This window comes from Daktulosphaira vitifoliae, unplaced genomic scaffold (assembly GCF_025091365.1).
Source record: "Daktulosphaira vitifoliae isolate Bord-2020 unplaced genomic scaffold, ASM2509136v1 Scaffold_2, whole genome shotgun sequence".
NCBI lineage: Eukaryota > Metazoa > Arthropoda > Insecta > Hemiptera > Phylloxeridae > Daktulosphaira > Daktulosphaira vitifoliae.
In genome coordinates, this window is record NW_026099573.1 from 23114465 (window position 1) to 23128082 (window position 13618).

The window sequence follows — 13618 nt, forward strand, 5'->3', positions numbered from 1 at the left end:
ATTTTATCAACACATTTTTTTCTTTTTATATTATTATTTCATAAAAACTACAATGTTTAACTTTTAATTTTTCTTTTAAATCCTACTATGTTACGGCTTTACGTCTTGCCCTGTAGGTTGGCAACCCTTTATTTTTCTTAATGCCGCCATGTAACAATACAAATTATCGTTCGTTGTATCCAAGCTTTAAATTTTAACGTGCACTCTTTAAACATGAGAAAACTTAATTGAGTATAAATACTGATTCGCCTTCTTCGCTATAATAGCAAAATTCCTCTTTTGAGGAAAAATAGTTTTGTTGAAAGTGATATTTTACTTATTAAGTAAGTAGATATAATTATTTCATTATACATGTAAAGTACTATCAGAACTATATTTAGGGGAAGTTAAATTTTAAACTTTTAAAGCTATCTTCTTTTTCTCATAGTTTATCAAAATGGTTGGGTTGAAAACAAAAAAAAAATTAATCTAATGGTAATTATTAAATTTTAAAGTTAAAATAGGGTAATGTAATCGTAATATAAACTACATGTAATACATTTAATTATTTAGTACTTTTTGCAATGATATACTTTTAGAGAAAGCAGTAAAAATATTTTAGCATAGTAGCTTAATTAAAAAATTTTAGATTCTAGTTTTTAAATATATTTTATTTAATATTAAAAGAATATTTTAAATATTATTTTAAAACTAAAAAAATATTTAATTTAAAAACCACAAAAATCACTAAAAAATCCAGGAATGTATTTCGGGAACAATGTTACCTTTACTAACGCTAAACTCAAAGTGTTTGAGTTAAACATTTCTTATATTTTTTAGTTTTAAATTAATATTTTAAACAACATTAGTCACAAGTGATCAATCCTTATTATAAAAATATACATTATTATTTTTTGCTTACAACTAAGAATTGTTTATTTATTATTACAGTAGAACCTTGATAAAACAATGTAAATTTCGATCTCATAAATAAAACGGGACTACTCAAAACAAATATATATATACAGGGTGACTTTTTTATCATGACCCACTAAATTACTTACAGAATAAAAATAATTTAAACATTTTTTTTTTGGTTATCTTTAGTTACACATTATTATTGAATCATTAACTATGTGGTATTTTTTAAGTTCATCCCATATGTTTAGTAACGGTGTCAACTTTGATTTTTTTTAATTGGGAACACTTATTTTGAATTTAATAATTTGTTTGAGTTTTTAATTTAATAGTAAATGGCATTTGAATTTTTAATATAACTTTATTCGTTTATTAGATATAAAAATTGAAAGTTTCAAATTTTTGAGTTAATATAATGTATAATATACAAGGGATTACAAATAAAGGTAGCTAATTAGTTTTTATGACGTCGCTATTCGTAGTTACACATCATTTATTATCAATGGTAGTAAGACACATTGTTGTGAATTTATAAATACACTAACTGTCAATACAGAAAGTATATCTATTGATAATCATAAATGATAATAAATACTCCGTGACTGTGTCGCTGTCACAGTCACATTTTGTATTTAAACAATGTGTTGAGCAATCCAAATAAATGAGTTTTATTGTTTATGGAACTACGTGTGGCGTGGGTTTATAAATTAAAGAAAGAACGGACTGCAACAATGTAGATATCATTACTTTGATAGGGATGATTTTGTAGGGATTAACATTTCCACAGAATAAATAATTTGATAAATCTTATAAACAATTTTGCGAACCATTGGTTATAAGGCTGAATTAATTAAGGTATTTAAATAAACAGAAATTTTAATTTACCGTGGTGCTTATAAAAGTTTTGACTAAGCATAGTCCAACAATTTTTTAGATCTGTGGCTTTAATGAAATAGCGACTGGCCATGATACAATTTAGACGGCATTTGCGTATATTTTGGTTCGGACACAAATGTTTGATGGAATTGAAAGATAGGTAGTATTACAAACTGTGTTTACAAGGTTACAGATACAGGAATGATTTGATTTATCCAATTCTACAGATACCTTCTCATTAATAATGTATATTATTATGTAAGAGTATGTTGTATCTATTAAAAATACATGCTTTTACATAAAACGAAAGTTCATTAATAAATATTATTGATCATGCAGTGTGAACAATGTCTCTACAAAATATATTACTTCAATATATAATATTTTTCGCTTCATTTATACTACTGAAAAATGTTCTCTTTTAAGTAAAATTTCTTAATAGATTATATTAATAACCTTAAAGTAATATTTACAAATAATAATTCTTCTAGAAGTTTACTAGGCTTACTCAATAAATATTTTTTGTAAATTCTGTTGCTTTGTAAATTATTACTAGCTATTTTTGCACGTTTTGTTGCCTATACGGTATATTTAAGGTTATTTTTTATACATGACGAGTCCATACTGCGTCGTTTGATATCAATAGTTATACTAATTAAATAACTTCATTCTTTTATATAAAATTTGGAATTAAATGTTTGCATTTATAGACTGGTATTATGTATAGGAACAATGGTAAACTAAGAATTTTAAGGACCACCCTAACCTAATATACATATCCTCAATTATAATAATGTACCTTTTTGGAACTCATTTTCTCATAAATGCCCACTTTAAAACTCGGTACTCTATCATACACTTACTCCAAAATACCATACACAGCTTTTTCTTCTTTTCCCTATACTTTTCTATTAGTTGACAATCATATAAAAGACTGGCTCCATCCTTGAGCCAGTTCATCTATCATTTTCCAAGCAAAAAACCAAAATGGTTATAACATATGTTATAACATATGTTATAACATATCTTAATATTTTGTCTATTATCTTTTCCCATATCTTGATACTACCCTTAAATGAATTTAAAGTCGGGTTAAGTTTGTTGTTAAAATAATTTATGAAAATTGTTTGAGAATAATGTCTTCAACTAGATATGATTTGTGATATTTTGTGATTTGTAATCATTAATCAAAATCGGTAAAATATGAGCTGAGAAAAAATAGCAACAGATAGAAAAAAATATAAAATAAACATCTCAGTAAAATTAATACCTTTTCATCAAAGGTGTAATATAATATTATTTAGCTAATATTTTAGCTTCACATCTAATACAAATTATTTATTTAAATGTATACAAGGAAAATATAGTTCTTTATAACACTTCAAATGTCAAGCCTAATGCATATCCGTCCGGCACGTCAGGGAATGAGAACAGTGTTGCTCTTACGTGTCATATATGATACTGTGACATCCATCACTTCCCAAGTGGCCTGGAAATTGGTAAAAATTAAGAAATGTTATTTTTTAAAGGATACATGTAGTCCACATAGAATAAGTATTAGTAATCTTTCATTTATTAATAGTATGGAATTTTAAGTTCATTTATGATTTGTTTTTAACCGAAATATCATCCTTTTATTAGTTATACATGTGCTGTTCTTAACAACAATGTAGAATTGTTAGGTTCAATATAAAATTCTAGATATATTTCCTTTACTTCCGCAAATGCGTGGTCACACTTGTTGAATTAACTATTGGTTCAAAGATAATATTTGATAATACTTAAACAGATTTTCAATATTTAAGGTGAAAAATATAGCCAGCATTGCATATTTTGGTTTATTCGGGATGGGTTTATCTTTGAAAAGTAGTAAAATTATCTTGTTTAATTGAATTTATATTTATTGACTATTGCTTATTTTAGGTGCTTGTTTATAGGTTTACTGGTAAGCGCTTACGTGCTTCTTGAATATATATAGATTTTGTTTTGTATCGTCGTGAAAATTAAAAGACATTACAATGTCGTGTAATAAGAGCTTAAATATAGTACCGAAGCAATTGTCATTACTAAAGGTGAAAAATACAGCGGTATTACCCACTTATGATAAATATCAATTACAAAATTGTAATGTATAAATAAAAAAAAAATTTTGTTCAAGCACTTTTCCATCAAAGAAATTTATGATAATGATGTAATTACTGTTAGATTGAAAATTATTTTGATAGAGTTTTTAATTTAAATTTTGTTATCATATACTTTAAAATAAAGTATTGTAGCAGAATTAATTATTTATTCATAATATTACACACAATCAGTAAAAAATTTAAGGTTGCTAAAATGATTGATTTCAAGTTGAAGATAAAGTATCTAAATCCTCTAGATTTATATAAAATATTTTTGTTATTTATGACTAGTTTTCAGGATATTTTATAAATCATATTTTACCACCTCATTAGTTATAATATATGTTGATTTGAATTTTTTGTAGGATTTAATATCGCACTAAATTGCATAGTGATATTTAAATTTTAAGGGACAAAAATTGAGTTACGACAATCTCCGATACATGTGTTGTAATGTTTTCAGTAACATAACGTTATTAGAAATTTAATAGGTTTTCAATAATATTTTTTTCAAAAATTCTAATGCGTTTATGTTTATACCTAGTTTTTCGTTGACTAAACAGTCTATTTAAGGTTTTATTACTTTGATGTTTTTTAGTTTCATGTATTTCTCGATTTATTAATTATTAAGTTTTTTTATAATTTATCCCTAATACCTTATTTTTTTAAATGCCAACATATATATATNATTTTAGAATAAAAAAACTTCCGAAGTAATGGTTCAAAAGTTTTCTTTGTCCACCATTTTTAAATTAAATCATTTTTTATTTTATAAGCTAGTTAGGTATGTATATGTTGCCATTATAAAATACATTTGACAACGTTATTAGATATAAATGATAAATAAAAAAAATTATTTTAATTGATAAATCGAAAAATATAAGAAACTAAAAAACACCAAAAATGATTTCATATCATAATTATTATTTTAAGAGAAATCTAGTGGATAAGATTGAATATCAAAAAACTTACCCTATTTCTTTTTGTTACCTCTATTTCTCATAAGTCATTAATAGATTAAACTTTTTTTGGAATTGGTAGCCCCCTTCAGTTTAATATACATATTAGATTATCTCTGTAAATGTTTATAACTAACTCTTAAGTTATTTAAAATTTTTTGTTTTTGCTAAAAGTGTTTAAATTGTGTAATTCCCCTCGGTCCACTAGGACTATACCAATTGACCTAAAATATAGACAAATTATTTGAAAAAAAAAATTAAAATAGAAAATTATATAGTCACGAAAAATGCTGATTTTTCACATTAAAATACATTTCTTGTTAATGTTCTGAGGCCTTATACATAAAATAATAATGAGTCAAGATAATTTTTTTTTTATTTATAATAAATTGCGTAAGAGATAATTTAACATATGATTAAAGTCTGGAGTATTTCTGGAATATTTCATAAATTTAAGCATATAAAATTCCACTTATGTTTCAAGTTTTGAACCCTTCCTATATAAGGGGAAATGGTCTATATAAAAAAAAATTGTATAAATTCATACATTTTTAAAAAATGTATAGCAATTTAAAATTAAAAACATGAAATATTACCACAAAAATAACATGTTTTTTCAACTTATATTATTTAACATAAGCTTTAATTTACCATTTGGTTAAGGCTCAGAGTTTTTCTCGATTATTTTTAAATTTGAAGTTGTAGAGTTTAACTATTCATGTAAACGTACTAATTTTTAATATTCTCCTGTGAGCATAGTAAAGGGTCAGATTTTCAAATAATTTATATCGAATGAAAAAGAAATACCTATATATATATGAAATAAATTATTTTGATCATTCATTTTTCAAAGAGTTATGACAGTTTTAAGAAAAAAGTATAAAGTATAAATTTACCGATTTTAAAAATTGTTGTTTTTTGGAATATTTCCCTCATTTACTGAAAAGGAGAAGAATTTTTAAAAATTTAAGGGTAATGTCTTCAATTAGTTACAAATTGTGATCTTTTAATTTAAAATCAACGAGAGAGATAAATTTGATGACTATAATCGTAACAGTATAAGAGCAACGAATAAAAATAGTGTAGTAAATCAATCATGTAAGAGAAATAGGTTTCTCTTTCACGGGCTCCTGGTGCTGGTGTACATTATACATTGTGTAATTTTATACTATCTGAAGATATTTATCTAGATAAATTTGTTTAAAGGTAAATTTATATAAAAAATACATTATATTTGATTTAAACTAGATGACAAGCTTAACGTAATTTAAGATAGAATTTATGTTATTTTAATAACAAATATCTAGATGTTTTATTATTATACGTTAATTCAGTCATTAGTTTAATGAAGAGCACATATGATTTAAGAAATATTGTTTAAATATTTGTTTGTCGAACTTTATTTATGTAAATAAATTCAATACAAAATATTAATAGCAAAGTGATAATATTTTTTAAAATTAATCAGTGGAACAAGATCAAATCTACGTGAGAAATGTTATGAAAAGACAAGAATTTATCTGCATTTTGTCTAGAAAAAAGACATATTATTTTATCTTTCATCTAAATATTTTTTCTTCAAATATTTTTATTTCATCTAAATAATTTCTTTTAATAATGCCGAACAAATATTTATTCAGTTCTCAATTAATTCAGATAAATTTATAATTGGAAGTATTTAAATTCCTCCTAATTCCTGTTCTAGTATTTGTTATATCCATGCACATACTTTGGAGACCATTTTTTAGCAATACTCAAACTATACTTACATTCTTTGTGGAGACTATAATTTGTCTGAAATTACCTGGGATAATGATGATATTGGTTTACTATACACATATATTTCAGAGAGACACTATATTTCTTACACAATATGGCTCATTTTTAGAAGATCTTTGAATGATGGAGTTTTCGCTTTTATAAATGGAGTTAGTCGTACTCTTCTCAACTGCAAATTGCTTTGTTTTGCGTATGACATGAAGCTTTTTTTGCAAATTAATACGCAAAAAGATTGTATTAAGCTTTAGCATGACTTACCCCCGGTTTACAACTTGGTTTGAGGTGCTGGGCTTGTTGCTAAATATTTCTAAATGTCAAGTTATGTCTTTCACTCGCTCTAAATCTCCCATAATATATTATTATTTTATCGGCAATTCTAACCTTACTCGTGATTATGTCATTGCCATAGATCTTGGCATTAAATTTAATGCTTCTTTAGATCGTTTTGTATTAGATATTCCTCATCCCAACATGAACTCACCTATTGCCTTATACCTTAATCTTTTCTCACTTGCTGATCGCGGAAAGGCCCTAGGTACTAAATTCTTAAAAAATTTGCTTGGTGGTAAAGTTGACTCTCCATCTCTTTTAGCGCTAATTAATTTTAAAGTTCCCCAGAGAAAATCCTGAAATCACGTTCACTTTTAGATACCTATCTGTTCTTCTAATTTATAAATTAAATTATCAAAAAATTAAAAACTTTTGAGAAAAAAAAATTCTAAGAAATCTAATTTTTTAAAAATGTATAAAATAATTTTTTTTTTAGAAAAATAAAAAATATATGATTATTAATATTAAGATACCCTTAAAATTTATTTTATAATTTTTAGTTAAAGAAATACAAACATCATGATAGTAAATGAATAGAAAACCTTATTGAAAACAAACAAATTACAATTATAATTAATAAATAAATCCAATGTTTAATTGCATCACTTAATTATACAAAATACGCATATCTTTATTTATATTTTATGGCATGTTTAATTACCTATTACATTATTAATAATTCGATAAGCCAATTTTCTTGTGAAGGTTAAAAGTAACTTTTTAGTACCCAAAATTAATGATTATTATCTTAATTGATAATGTGTCGATTATTGTGATTCAAATATATAAAGAAATAAACTTCAAGTTGGTGAGTTCATTTTTTATTTAAACTGTAATCGAATTTTAAATAAAGTAAATAAATTGTTTTTACAATCTTTTTTTTAAAAAAGTAAATTTTTATATTAGAAATTCCTCTTAAATTTGAGTGCGGTCGTCGATATATTGTGCTATCAAATATGTCATTACTAGTCATAAAAGATGACCACTTTAGTAATACATTGGATTATGTTTAAAATTGTAATATTACATTAATAATTTTAATGATTTATTTTATTTTATAATTAGATACAGTTACTGTAAAACTAAACAAATCACCAGTTAACACTCTTAATCTCGAATTTTTAGAAGAAATAAAAGCTCTAATAATAAAATTGAAAAATGAGGACTGTCGAGGAATGATTCTAACATCGGTATAAATTGAAAAAATTAATTTGTTAAATAATTTTGTATAGCTATTATGGTAAGTTTGATAATCATTAGAGACCTTATATATGGAATTATATTTTCGTAGTATTCTAGAATTAGTAAAAGCAAGGTCGAATAAATTATAAAATTAACCTTTTCTATGCAGCCTAGCTGGAAAATTAAAAATATTACTTTCACGAAAAGGTAATTTTTCTTAGTCAGACCCCGAATAAAATTACAGTTTGTATGGACATGTTATTTTTTAATATAACCGATTTAAGTTATAAAAATGGTTTTGTAATACGATTAAAGAGATGGTGGCGTAGCCAGGAATTTAAAATAGTTATAGTTTAAAATATCTCCAACTTATTTTTATTTTAAACTTTGTTTTATTTTAGTTCGTCATTTCCTTTTGGAGATAAATATTGCAATTATGGGAGAGTGAATTGCTCCAATGACCACTAATTTCACCTTAAGAAATAGTTTAAACTAAAATTTTTAGGTTCTTGATAAATAGTATTGAACCTTGGTTTCAAAGAACATTTGTTTTAAACTTGATAAGTTAATATTAATTTTCAGAGTTTGGCGAACATATTTTCAGCTGGATTAGACATTAATGAATTACACAAACCAAATCCTACTAGGTTAGAAAAATTTTGGACTACTCTTCAAGACATATGGCTAGAACTTTACTTATCACCTTTTCCAACTGTTGCTGTTATTAATGTATGAAATTTACTATTTTATATTCTATTAAAGGGTACATCTTTACATCTAAATGTTATATTTTATAATTAAACCGTCCAGTTTCAAAAGTGTGTTTATTCAAATTTTTTTTGTTAATTTGCCTTTTCCTTAAAAATTATCTTGTAGAAGATTATAGAAAATGTAAAATAAAATTTTTTTGGACACGTCCTTTTATAACTGGACGATTCATTAATCTCAGTATCTCTCTATTAAAATATGCAGTTTTAACTCCATAATGTAATTTTACTAAGAATATTTTTACATACTTTCAGTAATTTTTATTTTTAATAATCTTTGAATGTTTAAATATTGTATGGACATGGTTTCATTACAACACCTGTCTTATAAGTACGCCCAAAATATTGACAGTAAAAATTGATAATAATAGGATACTAATAAAATAAAACATTATAATATTTTTAGTATACTTTATAAATTGTAAATCAATTATGATTTTATATTTATTATATTACATTTTATTACTTTTATTGATCACAAAAGGTCAATTGTGATTAAAAGGTTATGATATACTTATATAAGTTTATGATAATTAGTAAATATAATTTATACATATTTTTAATTCTATATATTTATTTCAAATAAATAATGAGTTATTAAGTATAAATTAATTTAGTATTCTAAGATTTTAGTTCTTCTTATTGTTATTATCATTCTAAGTGTAGAAAATATCATTAATTTGTATACAAAGTTTTAATTTATGGAAAAATTAAAAAATAAAATTTTTGTTTACTTTTTATGAAACAATTATATTGAATTGTTATTTATGATATCTTAAAAATATTTTTTGAGTAATGCAAGGAAAATTGTGCTGCAATTTGAAACCTGGCGAGGGATTAAAATTTTTTTTTAAATTATAGGGTCATAGTCCAGCAGGAGGTTGTTTACTAGCAATGAGTTGCGATTATAGAGTTATGGTTGAGTCAAAGTTTAAGATTGGACTAAATGAAACTCAAATCGGTATTGTAGCTCCAAAATGGTAATATTTTATAATCAGTACATTAATTACAATGTGTTATAATCAAACATACTTAACTTCAATAAAATCATTTTAAGGTTTCAGGACACTATGGTTGCTGTAGTTGGTCAACGAAATGCTGAGGTAGCATTAACAACGGGTAAGCTATACATAGCTAATGAAGCGTTAAAAATAGGTTTAGTTGATGAAATAGCTTTAGACACTGACAAGGCTATGGAAAAAGGAAAACAGTTTTTGAATAATTTTCAAAAAATTCCGTGTAAGTAAATTGGTTGTTTTCATTGTTGTTCAAAACTTAATTTCAGAATTTATTTTAGCTTGGGCTTATAAAAAAAGTAAAGAAATGATTCGTCAACCAATTGTTCAATGGTTAATCGACAATAAAAATCAAGATCTTGAATTTTTTATGGGTTACATGCAATCACCAGCTATCCAAAAGAATATTGATGTTTACTTACAATCACTAAAAAAATGAATCATTGAAAAATAATGGATCACAAATGAATTTTCTGGAAAAATGACTTTTTATACAATCAAAAAGAATAATAATATTTACAGGAGTACCGTGTAATTGTTATATTGTAAAAAGACATGAAATTAAAATAAAAGTTTAAAAATGTTATTTTAGGTTTCAATGTATTTAGTACTATTTTATTTGTAGTAAGAAACACTTACAAAAAATCAGACGTGCTTTTAAATTATAAGAACTTTAATTTTTATTTTATGATAAATAATTATCCATTGTGAAATTAAAAAGTTTTTTATTTAAATTTATTATATATTTATTTTAGAAATTAAATATGTATTTTATTTATGAGTTAATTAATTAAACAAACGTTTAAAAATAAATAAAATAAACGTTTGTTTATAATTATTTTTTTCGGTTTCAATATTCTTAAAAAATGTTTAAATTGATTAATTTTTATTTATAATTATTGTTTTTTATAGAAGTTTTAATAAAATATATATCATCATAATTTGGTTTTTTTTTTTTAAATAATGATGACTATTATGCGGGGGAATTAAGCAAACCTAATTTTTTCATAAATTTGATTTTATATTAAATATATATATATAGACTAGTATCAAAGACAAACTGACACTTGACACTACTCGATTTAGTTTTAAGAGTATTCCATCCTGAAATCAAAGGATTTTTGTAAGAAATAATAATCAAAAACTTGTTTTATAAGTAATAGTCAGTCCAAAGTCTAGAGAAAGTGGGAAAAAATGTTATTTGATTATTGTCATTATCATTATCGTGTGTTATATAAGATCTTGCAAAACTTAAATAAATTTTCAATGATATTTTTATTCATAATATCATTTATTATAATATAGTATAATATGATACTACTTTATATACATTTCTTATTATTAATGTACAACTTAAATATTTTCTTATGCATGTATTCGAAATATGAGTATTTTAAATAATTACTTACATTATTTATGTTTCATTGATTTAAAGTCACTCGTTTATCAATTTCAAAATAAGAAATAAATATTTCTTTATTATAAATTGTGCGAACATTTTATCTGAAAAACAGCTATCTCGATATTCAATATTTCTTTATATTATTTATTATTATATTTATTAATAAATTAATTGAGGTATTCAGTCTATGTTAAAATTTTCTTAACATGCATGATAAACAAAACAAAGCTATGCGTTATTGTACAATTTGGTTTCTTAATTAATGCGTTACATCAGATTTCACCAAATCTGACCGCCAGACTTCCTCGAATTCTCATGAACATCGTTTATAGATTTCACATTTTACAAAATTTGCACCTAATTTTCACAAAATCTGAAATGAAGACACTTTCATTGAATCTTAGACAGTTGTTTTTAAGTAGTAGTAACAATTACAACAATTTTTTATTATCAAATTAAAATATGACAATTCTGAGATACTTGTATTATTTTTCTTAACGTAACATTGGTTCTAACAACTATAACTTTAAGTTGAGCGCAGTAAAATTTTAAAAATAACACAGCTCCACAAAAAAAAAAAAAATCGAAAGAAAAGTGCTAGTAAACAGGCCATGTTTACATTATGTTTTTGGTGTTGCTGTATTCAAATCTGAGGTTTGTTTGAAGACATCACATTAGGGTTTTAAAGTACATTAATAAATAATTTAAATATTTTCATTAATAAATTATAAACAATTCATCAAATCAATGATCTAAATAAAGTACTAATCTGATAATTATCAACAGTAATGTAATTACGTAGCAAATTATCGTAAATTAAACTCTTTTATTTGTTATTACGTTATATCTTTTAAAAATTTAACTTGATATATAATTAAAGTATTCAAGATTCGTTTGCACATTTAAAAATCATAAAGGAAAAAAATAGTGATATTTTGGATTTCCAAATAAATATAAATAAAAAACGTAATTGTCTAATGTTGCAAATAATATTTTCATTTTAGATCGTGCATTTTTTAAATAGTTATAACATATTAAAGTTGAAACTTTTACATTAAAAACATTTTACAAATAAAAAGAGTTGAGGGTAATATTTTAAACTATTAATAATTCGGTTATTGACAAAATTAAATTGTAAAAAATACGTGTACAAATTTATTCTTGTAATTGTTTTTTAACTTTCTTAATACTTATTAAAAACAAATTTAAAATATTTGCTTAAATTAGTTGTTTAGCGACCTTCAAGTAAGGCGGTCCCATGGTGTAATGGTTAGCACTCTGGACTTTGAATCCAGCGATCCGAGTTCAAATCTCGGTGGGACCTGGAACTTTTTGCATATTTACGTTATTATGAATAATAGAGCAGATTAATTATTCTGTGACTTACACAATAAAGTCAAAATAATGGCTTTATATAATTTATGTAAAGAAGAATGTTTTTTACTACGTGACAAATAATAATGAGTTATATTTATCAGGATAAACATTTATTTGATTTTTAAAAATATCGATTCATAAAGATATTAATAAGACTTTCTAAATTTTAAAATATAGCCACACAAATAAATGTTAGAAAATACAATGAGTAATTATATTTTTTAAATATTAAGAAAAACTTACTATGCTTCACAAATATATAAATATGTACATCATTTTGTTCTAATGAAGTTAATAGATTCCAAAAAATGTCTACTTTTATTCTTATCAATATGTACTTATAATATGAATTTTTAACTAATCCGGAAAAGAATTTACTATAAGGTATATATTTTTTATTGAATATTTTAATATTTGTGCTATAAATAAATTCTATATTTAGTGTTCTCTCATTGAACAGTCNTTTAATATTTGTGCTATAAATAAATTCTATATTTAGTGTTCTCTCATTGAACAGTCTTCCTTCTTAAGCCATTATAATTAACAATCCTAAGTGAAATTTGCTTATTATGTTTTTTGGGTATAAATTGTAAATAAGCATTTTTTAAATAAAAAAAATGTTTTTTCTTAAAACAATGATGTTAAGAAAATTAATTTTAGTAATTTTTAATACATAATATGTATTATATTATATTGTAATATATTATATTTATCAATTTTAATACTTTTTCTAAATCATTTTTTATACCTTAAAAGAGTGAAAACATTATTTTTTTATGGAAACATGCACATATTTAACTAGCTTATAAAAAAAAAATGACTGGTTGAGATGACTACTTTTGACCCCTTATTTTGAAAGTTAAAATTATTCTAAAATGTACAGTGGTAGTGAAGTGTGGAATATATTAAT

The 13618-nt window shown here is 23.7% G+C and overlaps 1 protein-coding gene and 1 non-coding gene across 2 annotated transcripts; both read left to right on the plus strand.

Moving 5' to 3' along the window:
• The first annotated feature begins 7775 nt into the window (after positions 1 to 7775).
• On the plus strand, positions 7776 to 10426 carry LOC126898773 (enoyl-CoA delta isomerase 1, mitochondrial-like). The gene is made up of 6 exons (XM_050673094.1): positions 7776 to 7954; positions 8030 to 8154; positions 8729 to 8875; positions 9775 to 9893; positions 9971 to 10152; positions 10211 to 10426. The coding sequence occupies exons 1-6, from the start codon at positions 7921 to 7923 to the stop codon at positions 10366 to 10368; spliced, it is 765 nt and encodes a 254-aa protein (XP_050529051.1). The 5' UTR covers positions 7776 to 7920; the 3' UTR covers positions 10369 to 10426.
• Positions 10427 to 12583: 2157 nt separating this feature from the next.
• Trnaq-uug (transfer RNA glutamine (anticodon UUG)) lies at positions 12584 to 12655 on the plus strand. Its single transcript has one exon. It is a non-coding gene; the product is annotated as a tRNA-Gln (tRNA).
• The last annotated feature ends 963 nt before the right edge of the window (positions 12656 to 13618 follow it).